We start from the raw sequence: 15,402 nt of genomic DNA, 5'->3' as shown, positions 1-15,402 counted from the left end.
GTAACAATTTCACATAAAATAGCCTTAAATTTAATAGTGGACCAGGAAAATAAGAAAGACATCAAACAGACACTTTTTCAAAAAAGCAGTGCTATGGCTGCATAAAGCAAAAGCAGTGCTATGGCTGCATAAAATGGGATAGTAGCAGGCTCCACCACCGTCTCTCCTCGTGACCCATCTAGAAAAGACTCACTTTTCAATACCTCTTCAAATCTTCACTTACCTCTGACATCTTTGACTATGCCATCAATTTCTTTGTCTCATACGTTTTCTAAGTACTTATTAACTATATGATTGTTAGATATCCAGTTGCATTTTAACTTTATCAATTTGTTACTACAATTCATATCCGTTAACATTTGTTGCATGCCTACAATCTGCGAGGCACAATACACACATTATTCTGATGTTTACAAGCCTCCATCAAGGTAAGCAACATGACAAGCATTTTGCTGCTACCAACAGTGAAGTTTAAGATGAGTGAAGGGATTTTGAAGTGGCAGAGTCAGCACTCCAGGGTGATCTGCCTCTGAAAGCCAAGCTCTTTCCTCTACCACATTATGAACGGGAAGCACAGTTTTAATCGGTTTCACAGGACCTTTCTGTGGGAACTTACAAAAAATATTCTAATATTCCTACAATGAAATAGCCTACCAAAAAAAAAAAACCCACAAAAGATAACTTTTTGTATTTTATAGTAATTATAAAAATAAGCCTAGCTTTAAATGTCCAAGGCCTGTGATTTCAACAGGAAATGAAATCTTAAGGAAAAAATAGAATACAATTGTATAATGCAATAGGCAAAATCCACCTTTTCTCGCACCCACAAATAAACACAGAGAACCTGTAATAAATGCTATCTATCTATCTATCTATCTATCTGTCTGTCTGTCTATCTATCTATCTATCTATCTTTTTTTTTTTTTTTTTTTTTTGAGACGGAGTTTCACTCTTGTTGCCCAGGCTAGAGTACAATGGCACAATCTCGGCTCACTGCAACCTCCATCTCCTGGGTTCAAGCGATTCTCCTGTCTCGACCTCCTGAGTGGCTGGGATTACAGGTGCCCGCCACTTCGCCAGGCTAATTTTTCATATTTCTAGTACAGACGGGGTTTCACCACATTGGCCACGTTGGTCTCAAACTCCTGACCTCAGGTGATCTGACTGCCTCGGCCTCCCAAAGTGCTGGGATTACAGGCGTGAGCCACCGTGCCTGGCCTGGTCTATGTTTTTTAAAATAAGTTACAAAAACCCCAAGTTTCATAAGACAAGTTAGGAAAATTTCAAACATGTTATTACAAATTTCAGCAATGCTAACCATATAATATGGTGCCACTGTGGATTTCGTACCACTGCAACAGTGAGTCAGTAAATGCAAAGTAAAATAAGATACATTTTTTAAAAGCCCAATGACCACATTTACAAATTCTTTAAAATCAAAATTTATTTCATCCGTATTAATTAGGTAGCTACTAGGCACCAAGCACTGCATTGAGCTTTAGAGTTACCAAGTGAATGGCATATGTTTCCTGCCCTTTAGGGACAGATATCTAAGTCACACATGGGCTGCAGAACAAGGGGCCACGTGCCCTGCTAGGAGAAACCAAGGGCTAAGAGGGCACATGGGAAAGCAGAAAGAGAAAGGCTTTGCTGTAGGGAAAGCAGTCATATGCTATTCTGTTGGTGCAAAAGTAATCACAGTGTTTGCCATTGAAAGTAATAGCAAACACCGGGGTTACTTTTGCATCATAATACTTATAGCTCTGTCATATGCAAACTGACATACTGAGTAAAAGTCAACTAAGGTCCACTTTTCACAGTGATCACCACCATTACACATATCCCTGAGGATTTCCATGCCACATATAGGTGGTCACTTTCTTTCCTTATGGCCAATTTTCTATGCACTGGCCTCTCTCTGCCTTGTGAGCTATGTACCTTTTGCTCTATGTCAAAATGAGGTCCCTTCTCCCGGATCACCATATTCTAGACTGGCCTGCTGGCTTCAATCTATTTTCTATTTAGAAAATAGTTTTGGAACTGGCACTGCATACAAACAGTGATTATCCCTTGCTTGAGTGACTGACTGAAGACTGATAGGAATCACTTGTCCTCTGGTTCCTGTTTCTACTTGCATTTGGTCTAAACCTGTTCGAAAGGAGTTCCTTTGTCCTTGAGAACTCTGCAGGGCGGCTCTCTCTGCTGCTTTGATGCCTCAGGCAGATGGTTTGAGATCTTGTTACAAGAATCCCTGAAGCACTCGGCATCTCTCCCTTCTCAGCATTATGGGGGAAACAATTCTGCATCCACTCCGCCTCATAGGTAACACCTACGGCAATCCTCCTGTTAACCACTCTCGGCACTAGGCTTGGGTCCTTCATGCCATCCAGGTTCACAGAGCCCCCAATAATGCTGAAAAACTGCAGTTCCTGTGCTTCTATGGCAGACACAATTACTCTCAGATCTATCCACATACTGAAACACGTGGACATCATGATTTCTTGAGCAAAACAGTATAAAACATGAATGTGTTGACTCTATTGTTTGAACTGGAAACATTATTTCAAGCAAAAAAAAAGTGTATTATACTTACGTGATATAAAACTACAAATAATTTTTCTAAACTTTTAAAAATAAAGAAGCTAAGTATAATCAGTAATTTCTAAAAATTTCAACTTTATTACTATTATTTTCTTTCTTTCTTTTTTTTTTTATAAAGATGGTCTCACACTGTGGCCCCAGTTGGAATACAATGATGTGATCATAGCTCATTGCAGCCTTGAACTCCTGGGCTCAAGCAATCATCACACCTCCACCTCCTTAAGTGGCTAGAACTACAGGTGTGTGCCATCACACCTGGCTAATTTTTTAACATATTTTGTAGAGATAGGGTCTTACTATGTTGCCCAGGCTGATCTCGAACTCTTGGCCTCAAGCAGTCCTCCCACCTCAACCTCCCAAAGCCCTGAGAATTACTATCATTTTCTATACGTTTTGTCTCAGAGTACTGTAAGTCATATATTTAAAAAAAAAAAAAAAAAAAAAAACCTCAATTTTTTAGTTTGAGAAAATATGTGGGTCAGAAATGTTAAAATTAAGAGGCTCTTATCCATTATTTCCCTTTTTTCTTCTTGCAAATAAGACTAAACTGTGTTACTATTAGCCAATGTTTATGGATGTCTCACTCTACGTTCTACAATGTGCAGGGCTTTGACAGCATCTTTGAGAATCACTGGACTCAAGTGATGGAAAAGAAGGAAAAGGATGTCTGTACAGGAATACACAGACTTCTCCTGGCATTAGCTTCTAGTTCATGTGCTGTCAGGTCAAACACATGGCATTCAAAACTCTAAACAAGACTAGGCCTATCAAGCAATGCCATTCTATTTCCCTGGTGGCAGATCACAGAGCAGGCCTGAGGATCGGGTGACTTCTGGAGGTCAGTGGAGTGGGTGTACCCAAGCTACTCTGTTGCCAGAATGTATTGAGTCAGGAGAGGTTAATTTCCTCTGCCTGAGTACCACTCATTTTTGGGTCTTTGGCCATTTGGCTGCCAAATGTCACCACATGTAATATATTTATTTCTCATTTAGCAGGAATTACATATACAAAGCCCTTTAAAAATGCTGTAAATGGAAGCTCCTCCCCTCCCCAATACGATAGAGAAAATAAAAATCTGGAAAGATAATTCCCACTTCATGTGTGAGAACCTGGAATTCGTCCATGTGGCTTTTAAATAATGCAGCGAATTTATTTTGAGGTCTGTTTATTTGGTACACATAAGCACACAAACATTCACACTTGATGGATACATAGTGTTGACGTGTTAAACACACATTATACTGACTGATAATTTTGTGAGTGGGGTGTGGTGTGTGTGTGTGTGTGAAGCATGTCTTTATTCTGTTGCTCTGACATCTTGGAGAACTGCTAATCCTGGGGAGACAGCAGTCCCTCCCGTGGTTAGGCAATTCCTAGAGAAGGAAATGGGTTCCTTGGTCCGGGAAGCTTGCTTTTTCTATACAAATCAACTAATCCAGAGCCCACACTGACCCCCACCTCCCCCATGGGGCTCTTATACTCTGGGCTACTATCCTCCTGCCCTAATCACTCTGGGACTAGGTACCAGGCAACCAAGAACAGCCTCTCTGATGTGGAGCCCCTGAAAGTTATTCAGATTAGCCAATCAGAAACCCATTTGCCATGCCTTGTCCATTCCTTCCAGTGGAGACCATGAGGCAAGCTCTCACCCACGTCTTCTCCTTGCTTTCTCTGCCTCCTGACCAACCCTGACCTCTCCCCAACGGCCCTGCTTGGCTGGCATGCCTCCTGTTTCCAGGGATCTGTCAGTAGAAATGTCTTCCTTCATGACAGTCATTTCCTGTCTGCATGTCTTAACCACGCCTGATTCAAACAAATTCCGGTAACCTTAAAACAGCTTGTGTGTTTTAACCAATTTATAACATTACCAAATCTATCAGATTCCAGTTACAAATCTTCGAAAATCTAAAAAAAAAGAAGGTCAATTCATGAAAGCCACATTCAGATTTTTTCTAGAAGAGTGAAACAGTTTATAGTCATACCTTGGACATCTTGGACTTCGTATCAGTAATAAGGAAAGACATATTGTTGATTTCATTCTGTACAACGAAATTCTGCTCTTCTCTCTTGAAATTCTGAGAAGTTGCAAAGGAAATTTCAGTTAAAACCACTTAAAGAAGTCTTTGTAATTAGAGGTTACACAGAACCTACAAGCTTTTACAGAGATAAGTATTAATTTGATAAATAAGAAACATCAAAAAAGGATACAAGTATTTCTTGAGTATCTAATGAGGGTACTTGGCTGGGAGCAACAGTTCTGTGAACTAGATATGAATATGCACATTGCAAAGATGGGAAAACTAAGGTTCAGAAAATGTAATTCCAAGATCACACGTTTACCAAGGAATAGCATGAATATTCAAACCCCTGATTAGCTGGTGAAAGGCATATACTGATTCCTAAGATTAATTAACATCGACTTTCCAAGGACGCATAGAACTATGATGTAACTTTCTATTCTGTCAGATTTTTTACCTCTTTTTAAAATACCATATCATTATTTATTCCCTTTTAATTTGGGAACATAAAATGACTAGCAAAATCAATTTATCTTTAAATATTTGGGGAAAAACATAACACATTAGCCAATTTATGTTTATATTAATATATGCCCATGAGATTCAAAAGTACATATTCAGATATTTTTGCTTATTCTTGAAAGTATGATTAGTCGTTCATCTGAAAACCTACTGATTATGATAAATACTCTTGTTCCAAACTTTAATCTTGTACCTAAATCTAAAGACACTTCTTCGGCATTTTAATGATTGAGGAAGCTGAAGATTTGCAGTTCTTCAAATAAAAATATACAGTTTTTTGTTTTGTTTTGTTTTTTTTGACAGAGTCTTGCTCTGTCGCTCAGGCCGGAGTGCAGTCTTAGCTCACCGCAAGCTCCGCCTCCCCAGGTTCACACCATTCTCCTGCCTCAGCCTCCCCAGCAGCTGGGATTACAGGCGCACGCTGCCATGCCCGGCTAATTTTTGTATTTTTAGTAGAGACGGGGTTTCACCGTGTTAACCAGGATGGTCTCAATTTCCTGACCTCGTGAGCCGCCTGCCTTGGCCTCCCAAAGTGCTGGGATTACAGGCATGAGCCACTGCACCCGCAAAGATATGCAGTTTTTAGTAATTTTTTCCTGGGCTCCCCCTATTTTCCCATTAGGCATTCTAGGTGAAGTAACCCAACAGGAAAAACAAGAGGCAAAAAGCAAAAATTCATCTTTGTTCTTTGGCAACTCACAATGGACTGATTTCTTCTGGAATTTATTTATTCATTCATTCATTCATGTATGTATTTAGGGACAGGGTCTGGCTCTGTCACCCAGGCTGGGATGCAGCTGTGCAATGATAGGGCACTGTAGCCTCAAACTCCTGAAGTCAAGCAATGTTCCCACCTGTCACTGGGCATGCATACCTATCTATCTATCAGTCTGTCTGTCTGTCTATCTACATATCTAATCTATTTATCTTTTTAGAGTGGATTTTGAATTTTCCTTCATAATACCTTGGATGATCGATTGCATCCCCCAAACGTGAGTTACACAGGATAAATAAATTTGTATCCTTGTGAAGATACAAATTTGCATGTTAAGAAATGATTATTTCATATATCCTTTCTGAGTGATTGTTTTTAATGTATGTTTTTATATAAAGTTTCCTATTAAGTCTGACAGACTCCTCAGATATAGGCAATAAATAATACTTATTATCCCAAATGTTAAATGTGAATACTTTATTTAAAAATATTGTGTTCAAAGTAATTTGATTTGAACACATAATATTTTACAGTCTGATGAAGTAAACTGGTAAGATATCTCAGATGATAAAACTGAGGTTGAAATTTTTATTTTTATTTTCTGTCTCCCATTTACAGAGTGACATAGAATTATAATTGATATAAAAATTCTAAACTTTTAAAATAATTCAGGATAATCATCAATGCTGAATTACCTATATTCTGCTAGTTACTGAAAATAAATGATAGAATACTACACAATTCTTATGATAGAATATTATACAATTCTTATGATTAAAATCTTTTCCAGATTTAAAAATGTATAGTTCCACTTGCACTACACAAAATAGTGAAAATTCACCAAATACATCCTTTAGAAATTCTATCAACAGGATTGTCAGTAGAAAGAAGCTTTATTTTAAAAGCCAACAGATTCTAAAATGTGAGCCAAACTAAATTCCTATAGATGTAAAGTGTGTGAAGATAAAACAAATTTATGGAAGCAGTACCTTTACAAGTAATACGAGTGTGTGTTATTGTTGGAAATTGCTAGTCTATTTAAGCACGTCTCAAACGGAGTACTGCATATTAAGAGAACACAATGCCAAGAGATAGGGAAAGCTAAATAGTAAAAATAGTACATATTTATGTAACGTCAATATTAGTCTAAAATTTAGGGGCAAATTGAAAATATGTTTATGGAGTGCAATTAAAAATTCCTGTGATTTTTTTAAGAAGATAAATTGCAAAACTCAAAAGAGGGTTTATATTCCCTCAAACTCCTCAGGGGAATCTATTCTCTCTCCTCAACTGTTACATGAAACCTAGGAGGCAAGTAGGCAGGTGCCTATCAAACAGTAGATGTGATCTGTCAATATTTTCACACTCACATGGGATTTCGACCAGTAGATAAACACTTCCGCCACCATGCGGAAGAGCTCCTCTGCTTCCGCGTTAGGCTCCTTCAGCCACTTTGCCCTGCATCACATAATAAATAAAGCGGTTTCACAGCTACTCCTTAAAGTTAATTAAAAAAAAAAATCACCCTCCTAAAGTTAAATGTACTGACCACAGAGCTCATGGTGGTTTCAGCATAGAGCTGTAACATTAGAAAAAAATTTAAACATCATAACTGTCAAACTGTTAACTTTTACATGCAAAATCAGAATGAAATGACCAACTTTGATTTTAAGGCGTTTTAATTTTAAGCCGAAAATTAACTTACCTATAAACAATTAATTATATTATAATTACCAACAAGCTCATGGCCAAATAGTGAATGAAGCGATTCAAGAAGGACATGTGAGCCAAGAAAGGTTATCACTGAATTGGGGAAATCACTAAATTACTTTTGATCATACCTGTTATAGTCCACAAATCTAATCAAGAGAGGGTAGAAGGCATAGAGATCTCTGGCCAGCGTGGTGAACTCATCTAGGATGAGGAGTTCAGCCTCTGACATGTCCCCCCTGGCCTCGGCTTTCAGGTGGTCTTCCTCAGACACCACCATGGCTGCCTTTTTCTTGAGTTTCTCCATTAACGGCAAGAAATGAGTTTTCAAGAGCTGAGGTTTCACTTTATTTATTATAGGCTGGGAAAACACTGTTTAAAGACAAATATTAGTATTCTGCTCTGTACAACCATTCATTAAAATGATGAGAGATTATAATTATAATTGTAACATGATTAAAGCCTCCTTCTCCAGCACATGACTTCCTTAAGGGTACAGCTCATGCCTCAGCCATTTTTCTAGTCCAAGCTCTAATTGCATAGTTGCTATTACAAAAAAATGATTACTGAGTTGAATTCAATGATCTTCCTTGTTTTTAGAATAGATTGACAGCTAATTTAGAATGGAAAAAAAGATTTTCAGTCATTTTGGAAATCATTTTCACACAATAAATAAAATCCTCAAATGGAAAAGTTTCCCCTAACCCTTAGAATAGGAGCAAGCTCTGCTACACAATTACTACATGAGACTACATGCAGTTATCTCGTTTTAACTATCCCCATCCTTGGCCCAATGGAAGAGTTAGATTACATGGAACAATAGTTATGAGTAATAGTTCTAAATTTGATTAGGCCATTTTTAAAAATTATTTTTCCCCTGAAGGTAACATATATGCATTGGGGAAAAGTACACAAGAGAAAAGTTAAAGTCAACCATAATCATCTATCCAAGTTAATAAGTCACTGCTGCATTTCTTTGGAGTTTTCATCAGTAGATACATTCATATACATATATATTACGCATATAACATTCTGAATTCATCGTTCTAAAACCTCTTCATTTTGCCCTTCATAATATGAGGATTTCCAGGGCATAAAACATTGTTGGAACTTTAACATTTAAAGATGACATAATATTCTGGCATGTAGATGTACACAACTTATTTAGCCATACTCTAGTTATTGGACACTTAGATTGCTTTAAACTTTTCAATATAAATAATGCAATAATTGTAGATATTAGACTACATTTTTTTGGTTTACCCATTTTTTGGTTTAGCCACAGATGGCTAAAAGTGGATTGCTAAAAGTTGAACGTTTTATTTTTGTCTCTGGCTATAGAATCATTAGTTTTTCCTGCTGTGTTTATTGATTAATCTTACAGAGACTGACAAGTCAGAAAAATACTTACTTAAAAGTAGTAGCTATTTAAAATACACCCAATGCCTGTTTTTATCTACATTAAAAAGCAGCATGACAAATAATCCTATTTTTGAGTAAAGAAAATATTATTAAAAATTGTGATGGGAAAATTCTAGTTTATATATTTAAAATTCTTTTGGAAATAAAACAGATTGAAGGGGTACAATGTCTTCTTCTGATTCTTACCTGCCAGCCTCTTCATCCAGGCTCCCTCATCAATCCCCAAGTTGTTATATATGATTTTCAATATGTTCCCTAGAAGTGTGTTCATGTGCTCTGAGTTCAGGGCTGTGCAGCACATCTCGGCCCGTTCTGGATTGTTCTCAGGCCCATGCTCCCACCAGCGAGACATGTAGCTGCAAAGCATGGGCAGTATGACTTCCATCACATGTGGCATTTGAGTGTAGCGAATGCCCGACTCAGCTAATTCCACGATTTCTTCCATGAGTTTCTCCAAAGACGGTATATTTGGACAAACATCTTCCACATTAGTTGGCAAACTGAGAGCTGGAGAAGTACACATACAAAATGGATTATATTCAAAGAAAGTACTGAGATGATATGGCAGATTTCCACAGGCAACTATTGCATTTTGGACTTCAAAACTCAGCAAGACCTGGCATGCCTTCAACTGGCTCCTTCTCCTGTTTTTCAAGGCAGTTATTTTAAAGCTTCTGTTTCCTCCAAGTTCCTACTGTACCATCACTCCCAGAAAACAGCCATTCCTCCTACTTCACAGCAAACAAGAGTATCAAATATTTCCTCCTCGAACTTTGCTGCTCTCACGACCTATAAGCCATTTGTACTGGCTCCACACTGGCCTCCTTTCCCCGTCTCTGAGGACGTTTTGAAGTCCCCCACTCATGGCTCCACCGAATACCAGATGCCTTGCTCAGGCCTGTATTTTCAGCCCTCTAATACCTCCTACCCAGCAGATACTCAAATCTTTCCCGGATTACTTAGCTTTCCAGGCACTCTCCGTCCGCAGGAACAAAGCCGCTTTTCACAGCGCAGCAAAATCACACTTTACAACTCATCTTTCCAACCGTTCAGTGGCATTGCATATCCCTGACCAAATTCCCTTTTCCTAAAACTCCCTTCTTTCTTAACATCAATGTGCCCAGCCTTTCTGGCTCCCTCTGAATGTTGTCAGTGTCCTTACTGACTCTCTCCTCCTTGCTGAACTTTGTTGTTGTTGTTGTTGTTGTTGTTGTTGAGACGGAGTCTCGCTCTGTTGCCAGGCTGCAGGGAGGTGGCACGATCTTGGCTCACTGCAACCTCTGCCTCCCAGGTTCAAGCGATTCTCCTGCCTCAGCCTCCTGAGTAGCTGGGATTACAGGCACGCAGCACCGTGCCTGGTTAATTTTTGTATTTTTAGTGGAGACAGGGTTTCACCATGTTGGTCAGGCTGGTCTTGAACTCCTGACCTCGTGATCCACCTGCCTCGGCCTCTCAAAGTGCTGGGATTACAGGTGTGAGCCACCACGCCTGGCCCTTGCTGAACTTTTAAATGCTGATTATCTTTAGGAATCTATCTTTGAATCTCTTCTTCTTTTTGGTTTGCACGTTCATCTAGACAATTTTGGCCATTCTTTCTGCTATAAGCTAATATCTCTAAAGCCATGTTTCTTAGAAACTGTTCTGACTCATCCTGGATGTCTCAAGCACAACTAAAACACAATGGGTCTAAATTTAAACTTCTCCTTTTCTCTCCAGCCTATCTTGAGCGTGCACTAACTTGGTGGGGACATTATCCAGTCAGTCACCCAGGCAAGAAACCTGGAAGAACGTCTAGGCTGCGATGCTCCCTCATCTGCCACACGAGATGACTCTCCCTCTAGGAGCTCTCACAATCAACACACATACACGCTGTCCAAGGGGCCTGCTCAGTCACCTTGCTCTTGAATTACCACCTATTCTAATTGCTGACTTATAGCTATTCATGTTCCTTATTGTTGTTTGTTGTCAGGATACATTTCTGAAATGCAAATCTACTCATTTTACCTTTTTTTTTTTTTTTGAGACAGAGCCCTGCTCTGTCGCCCAGGCTGAAGTACAGTGGTACAATCTTGGCTTATCACAACCTCCACCTCCTGGGTTCAAGAGATTCTCCTGGCTCAGCTTCCCGAGTAACTGGGATTACAGGTGCCCACCATCACACCCGACTACTTTTTTTATTTTTAGTACAGATGGGGTTTCACCATGTTGGCCAGGTTGGTCTCGAACTCCTGACCTCAGGTGCCTGCCTCCGCCTCCCAAAGTGCTAGGATTAACTGGTGTGAGCCACTGCGCCCGGATCATTTACCTTTTGAAAGCCAGTAAAAGGATTCTATTTGCCACTGGTACAGTCCCCACTCCTCACCCGACATAAAAAGCCTTCCTCCCCTCTTTCTGGCTTTCTATTATTGTCTCATCTTTCACCCTTTACTCTCCTGAACGCTATCTCCACCACGTTAGAATGCTTGAAGTTTCTCCTCATGTAGCAGAGTTTCAGTCTTCCTAATCTCAAGACTCATCTTGTATCAGCTTTGTGAAGTCTTTCCAGGTGTTCCTGGCTAAAACTGCCTTTTCTGTTGTCCCCAGTGCTCTTTATTTTTATTATTATTATTTTTTTGAGACAGTGCATTGCTCTGTTGCCCAGACTTGAGTGCAATGGCATGATCTCAGTTCACTGCAACCTCTGCCTCCTGGGTTAAAGCGATTCTCCTACCTCAGCCTCCCAAGTAGCTGGGATTATAGGGGCCTGGCACCCTGCCTAGATAATTTTTGATTTTTAGTTGAGACAGGGTTTCACTATGTTGGCCAGGCTGGTCTCGAACTCCTGACCTCGTGATCCACCCACCTCGGCCTCCCAAAGTGCTGGGATTATAGGTGTGAGCCATTGTGCCCTGGCCCCAATGCTCTTTATTCTTAATTCTATCACATATGTTATCGATCTTTCTCCCTCGACTGCCACTAAAAAGTCCCTGAGGAAAAAAATCGTCTTCTTCATCTTTGTATCGTATCTCCCTCATCTACCACAGTGTACATCACAAACAAGTATTTGTTGAATGACTGAAAAATGAAATCATTACATTCAATTTATTTACTTTGTTATGCAAATGATACTACAGAAACGTAAGCAGATAAATTATCTGCTTTGTGTATTTCCTTATCTGTAATGAAATAACAAATCTGCTTCATTATTGGTTCATAGCAAAAATATGAACTGATCAAAAGCCTCAATAAGGCAACCTTTATATGTTTACACAGAAGATTAAGAGCTCAAACAACCATTTTTCACTAACCACTTACAAATATATTGTGGAAATTATGTGGAAAAATATTACGAAGCACATTCAATGTATTTTTCTTTAACTTCATGTTTTATATAAAGTCAGAAATATAGAATAGTCAAATAATGATTACGTGAATTATTAAAAGATTCTTTACTTCATGAAATTCACTGTAAAATCAATATAACCAGCAGTTCCCATAAAAACATGAGTTATACAGAGAAATAAGCTAATAAACAGGTATGAATTTGTGAACAGCAAACAATCCTTGCCCAAACTGTGAGAGCTCTTTAGGGCTATTGGAAAACAACTAAAATATAATAAACGTTATCAGACTTAGAAGACATTAAACAGGAAAAACATTCTATAAGAGATCACTTTTGTAGTGTTCAGGCTATGAGAACTGTGCTTTGATTGCTTGAAAGTACTGATTAGAAGAATAACTAGTTTACACTTTATTATTTGTATATCCAACTCAATTCAAATCCTCGTTAATAATTCAAATGACTTCTCAAAGTCCAACCACTGAAATCATCAGCAAGGGTTCAAAAGCTTTCTTAACTGGGACAGTGGAGAAAATGGGCCTATCTGCCCAGTGAATAATCAGATTTTCCTAAACGCAACATGAATCATGAGGATCTATAGATTCTCTTTATCTATATAGGGAAACATAAATCTTAGGGACACATAAACTTGGGCCAGGTGCAGATTTAAAGTCATTGATTAAGTGTCTCTCAGATTTATGTTTTAAAGTGTTTTCATGAAAAAAACTTCAACTATTAAAAAATCACATGGAATAAAATTGTCCTAATAAGGTAGACATATCTGGTGAAAAAGAAATAATTAAAGGTATAAATTAATAAAATCTAAGTAATAAAAGTGGCATACACCTTGCTGACAAACTATAATAGATAACTGAATCATAAATCAGACCAACCTATTTTTTCCATATTTATTATTTTGTCTTATTTTTAAGAGTTTTGTCTATGGCTCATTAACTGAGAAGAAATCCAATGAATTTTCTTTCAGAAATACTAGGGAAATTGAATATAATATCCAAAAACATAGAATACCAAACAATAACATTTAAGAACAAACAAGATTGGAGATAGTAAACTGAAACAGCTCATTAAAAATCACTATTGGACAATATGATAAATATCAAGTTTTAGCTTCATATTTCAAAGCACTGCACATGTTTCTGTGTTACCTGCTCTTTCTCGTGAAGACTTGGTATTGTAGATGGAGTAAATATTATGTTTGTCCAGATGAGTTTCCAAAAATGCTACAGGAAAGGCACCAGCAAAGGCAGCAAGACACTCTCCTAGCGCAGAACGTTGCCTATAAGTAGAAAATGCTTATGTTTTAATGTCTTCCAAGTGAGAAACTAAAAACGTCATATTACAATTAGCAAGTTTAACCTAAAAGGAATAATATTCCTATGAATTAACTTCCGAATCCAGTTTCTGCACTGCTAAACATCATGTGCTTTCAATAGCAATATCCTCACCATTTGAAAAAAAGCTAAACTATCTATTAGCAAAAAATTATCTGTCAACTTTTTTTCTCATATCTGATTGGACTAGTCCTTTTATTTCATTAATTCACTTTAAAATTCTGTTGCAATTAGTGATTCTCAGACTGATTCTGATAATCTGTGTTGGTATTCCAGAAATATCAATGTTTCTTTTGGGTGACTTATGTTAAAATATCTAGATTTTTAGATATTTTAGAAAAAGTTCCACTGTAACTTTTTCTAAATATCTATTTTTATCAAAATGTCTTTTGCTTACCTTTGAAATTTTATTTTTTTGTTTTCCCCAATCACTTCATAATTGTAAAATTAATTGCACAAAAAAGACTTAAAAACCAAGCCACCAAAAACCAAAACATTGTTCAGAACCTAAAATAATGACCTCGAATTTTGTCCAGATAAATACATACGCAAAAACAACAAGGACAAAAACAAAAGCAACAGCAGTAAGAAGGAATTAGAGGGTTTGAAAAAACAGATATTAAAATATTTTTTTAAATACTAATAATTCAGGTTATATGATACTGATTTATTCATAAAAAATCAAATAATAGAACAGAATAGAAATTCTAAATGTAATCTAGTAAATATATTACTCTATGTGATGGTTTATTTTACATCAGGGAATAAAATAAATATTTAATAAATGATTACTTTACACATGGTTGATGATTTTTTAAAAATTTAAGTTGAATCCTACATAATACCCAAGAGAAATAACATTCAGATATATTTCTAGCAAATTCCCTTCTTATCTCAGAGATAATCATTCCAGACATTCTCTACTTTCCTTGAGCTTTCCACATGTCTTTTCTCAGCCATCGTCTGGCTTAGGACTCAAGTCATTCTTCATTGAGAAAATAGAAGCTACTAGACACAGACCTATCTGACATAGCTTCTACCTATTTTCTGTTGCATAGAGAAAAGTTATAAGCTTCGAAAGTCGCCTTCTAAAAGATATATTCTCGACTACCTTGTTCTGTAAATTGTCTGATTATTCATAGGACAAACTATCCCTTGCCACTATAATATTTATCAATTTGCTTGTCTGTTTTGGTTTGGTTTCCTCCACCAGATATAAAACCTATGAGAGTAGAGAAGTATCTTGTTTATTTCTGTACCCCGGCATCTGGCATTTAATAAATATTTAGGATACAAACAATAGGATTAAAAAGTTAAATATAAGGAACTGGAAGCATGTAAAGTCTAGGAGAATAAATGTTTGAAATTCTAACTGCTAAATGTGCAGTCTAAACTTATCAGAATCATAAAACTAAGGGGAAGAAACATACATGAAATAATTCATAGATTTGATTATGTCAAAATTACATAAAATTTGATTATTTAAAATTCAACATTACCATGTCATAAAATGCTATCTGCATACAGTTTTAATATATAAACACTATAAAGGTAAAAAAATGCTAAAACTCATGAAAACAGGAGAAATAATAGGCAAGAGGTTAATCATTTTAATAAACAAAAGCATTATTATGAATCAGCATGACAATACATTAATAGAAAAATAGATGCAAGATGAGAAAAGCCAATTCATAAAGTAAAGAAACACAAATGGCAAGGTAAACATGAAAAAAATAGCAAGTA

General features: G+C 37.2%; 1 protein-coding gene across 6 annotated transcripts in view; it reads right to left on the bottom strand.

Annotated features, from left to right (window-relative positions):
- The window catches only part of RYR2 (ryanodine receptor 2), a 783,951-nt gene that overhangs the window by 116,014 nt on the left and 652,535 nt on the right, over positions 1-15,402 (bottom strand). For all 6 annotated transcript variants that reach the window (XM_073011864.1, XM_073011860.1, XM_073011862.1 and 3 more), the window contains 5 exons: positions 13,474-13,604; positions 9,175-9,495; positions 7,698-7,938; positions 7,227-7,314; positions 4,584-4,676 (listed from right to left, as the gene is read on the bottom strand). In XM_073011864.1, the coding sequence (XP_072867965.1) occupies positions 4,584-4,676; positions 7,227-7,314; positions 7,698-7,938; positions 9,175-9,495; positions 13,474-13,604 (874 nt within the window). The remainder of the gene's footprint in view (positions 1-4,583; positions 4,677-7,226; positions 7,315-7,697; positions 7,939-9,174; positions 9,496-13,473; positions 13,605-15,402) is intronic.

This window comes from Chlorocebus sabaeus, chromosome 25, assembly GCF_047675955.1.
Source record: "Chlorocebus sabaeus isolate Y175 chromosome 25, mChlSab1.0.hap1, whole genome shotgun sequence".
Taxonomy (NCBI): domain Eukaryota; kingdom Metazoa; phylum Chordata; class Mammalia; order Primates; family Cercopithecidae; genus Chlorocebus; species Chlorocebus sabaeus.
The sequence above is the reverse complement of the archived record's forward strand: the minus strand, read 5'-3'. Positions and strand labels throughout refer to the sequence as shown.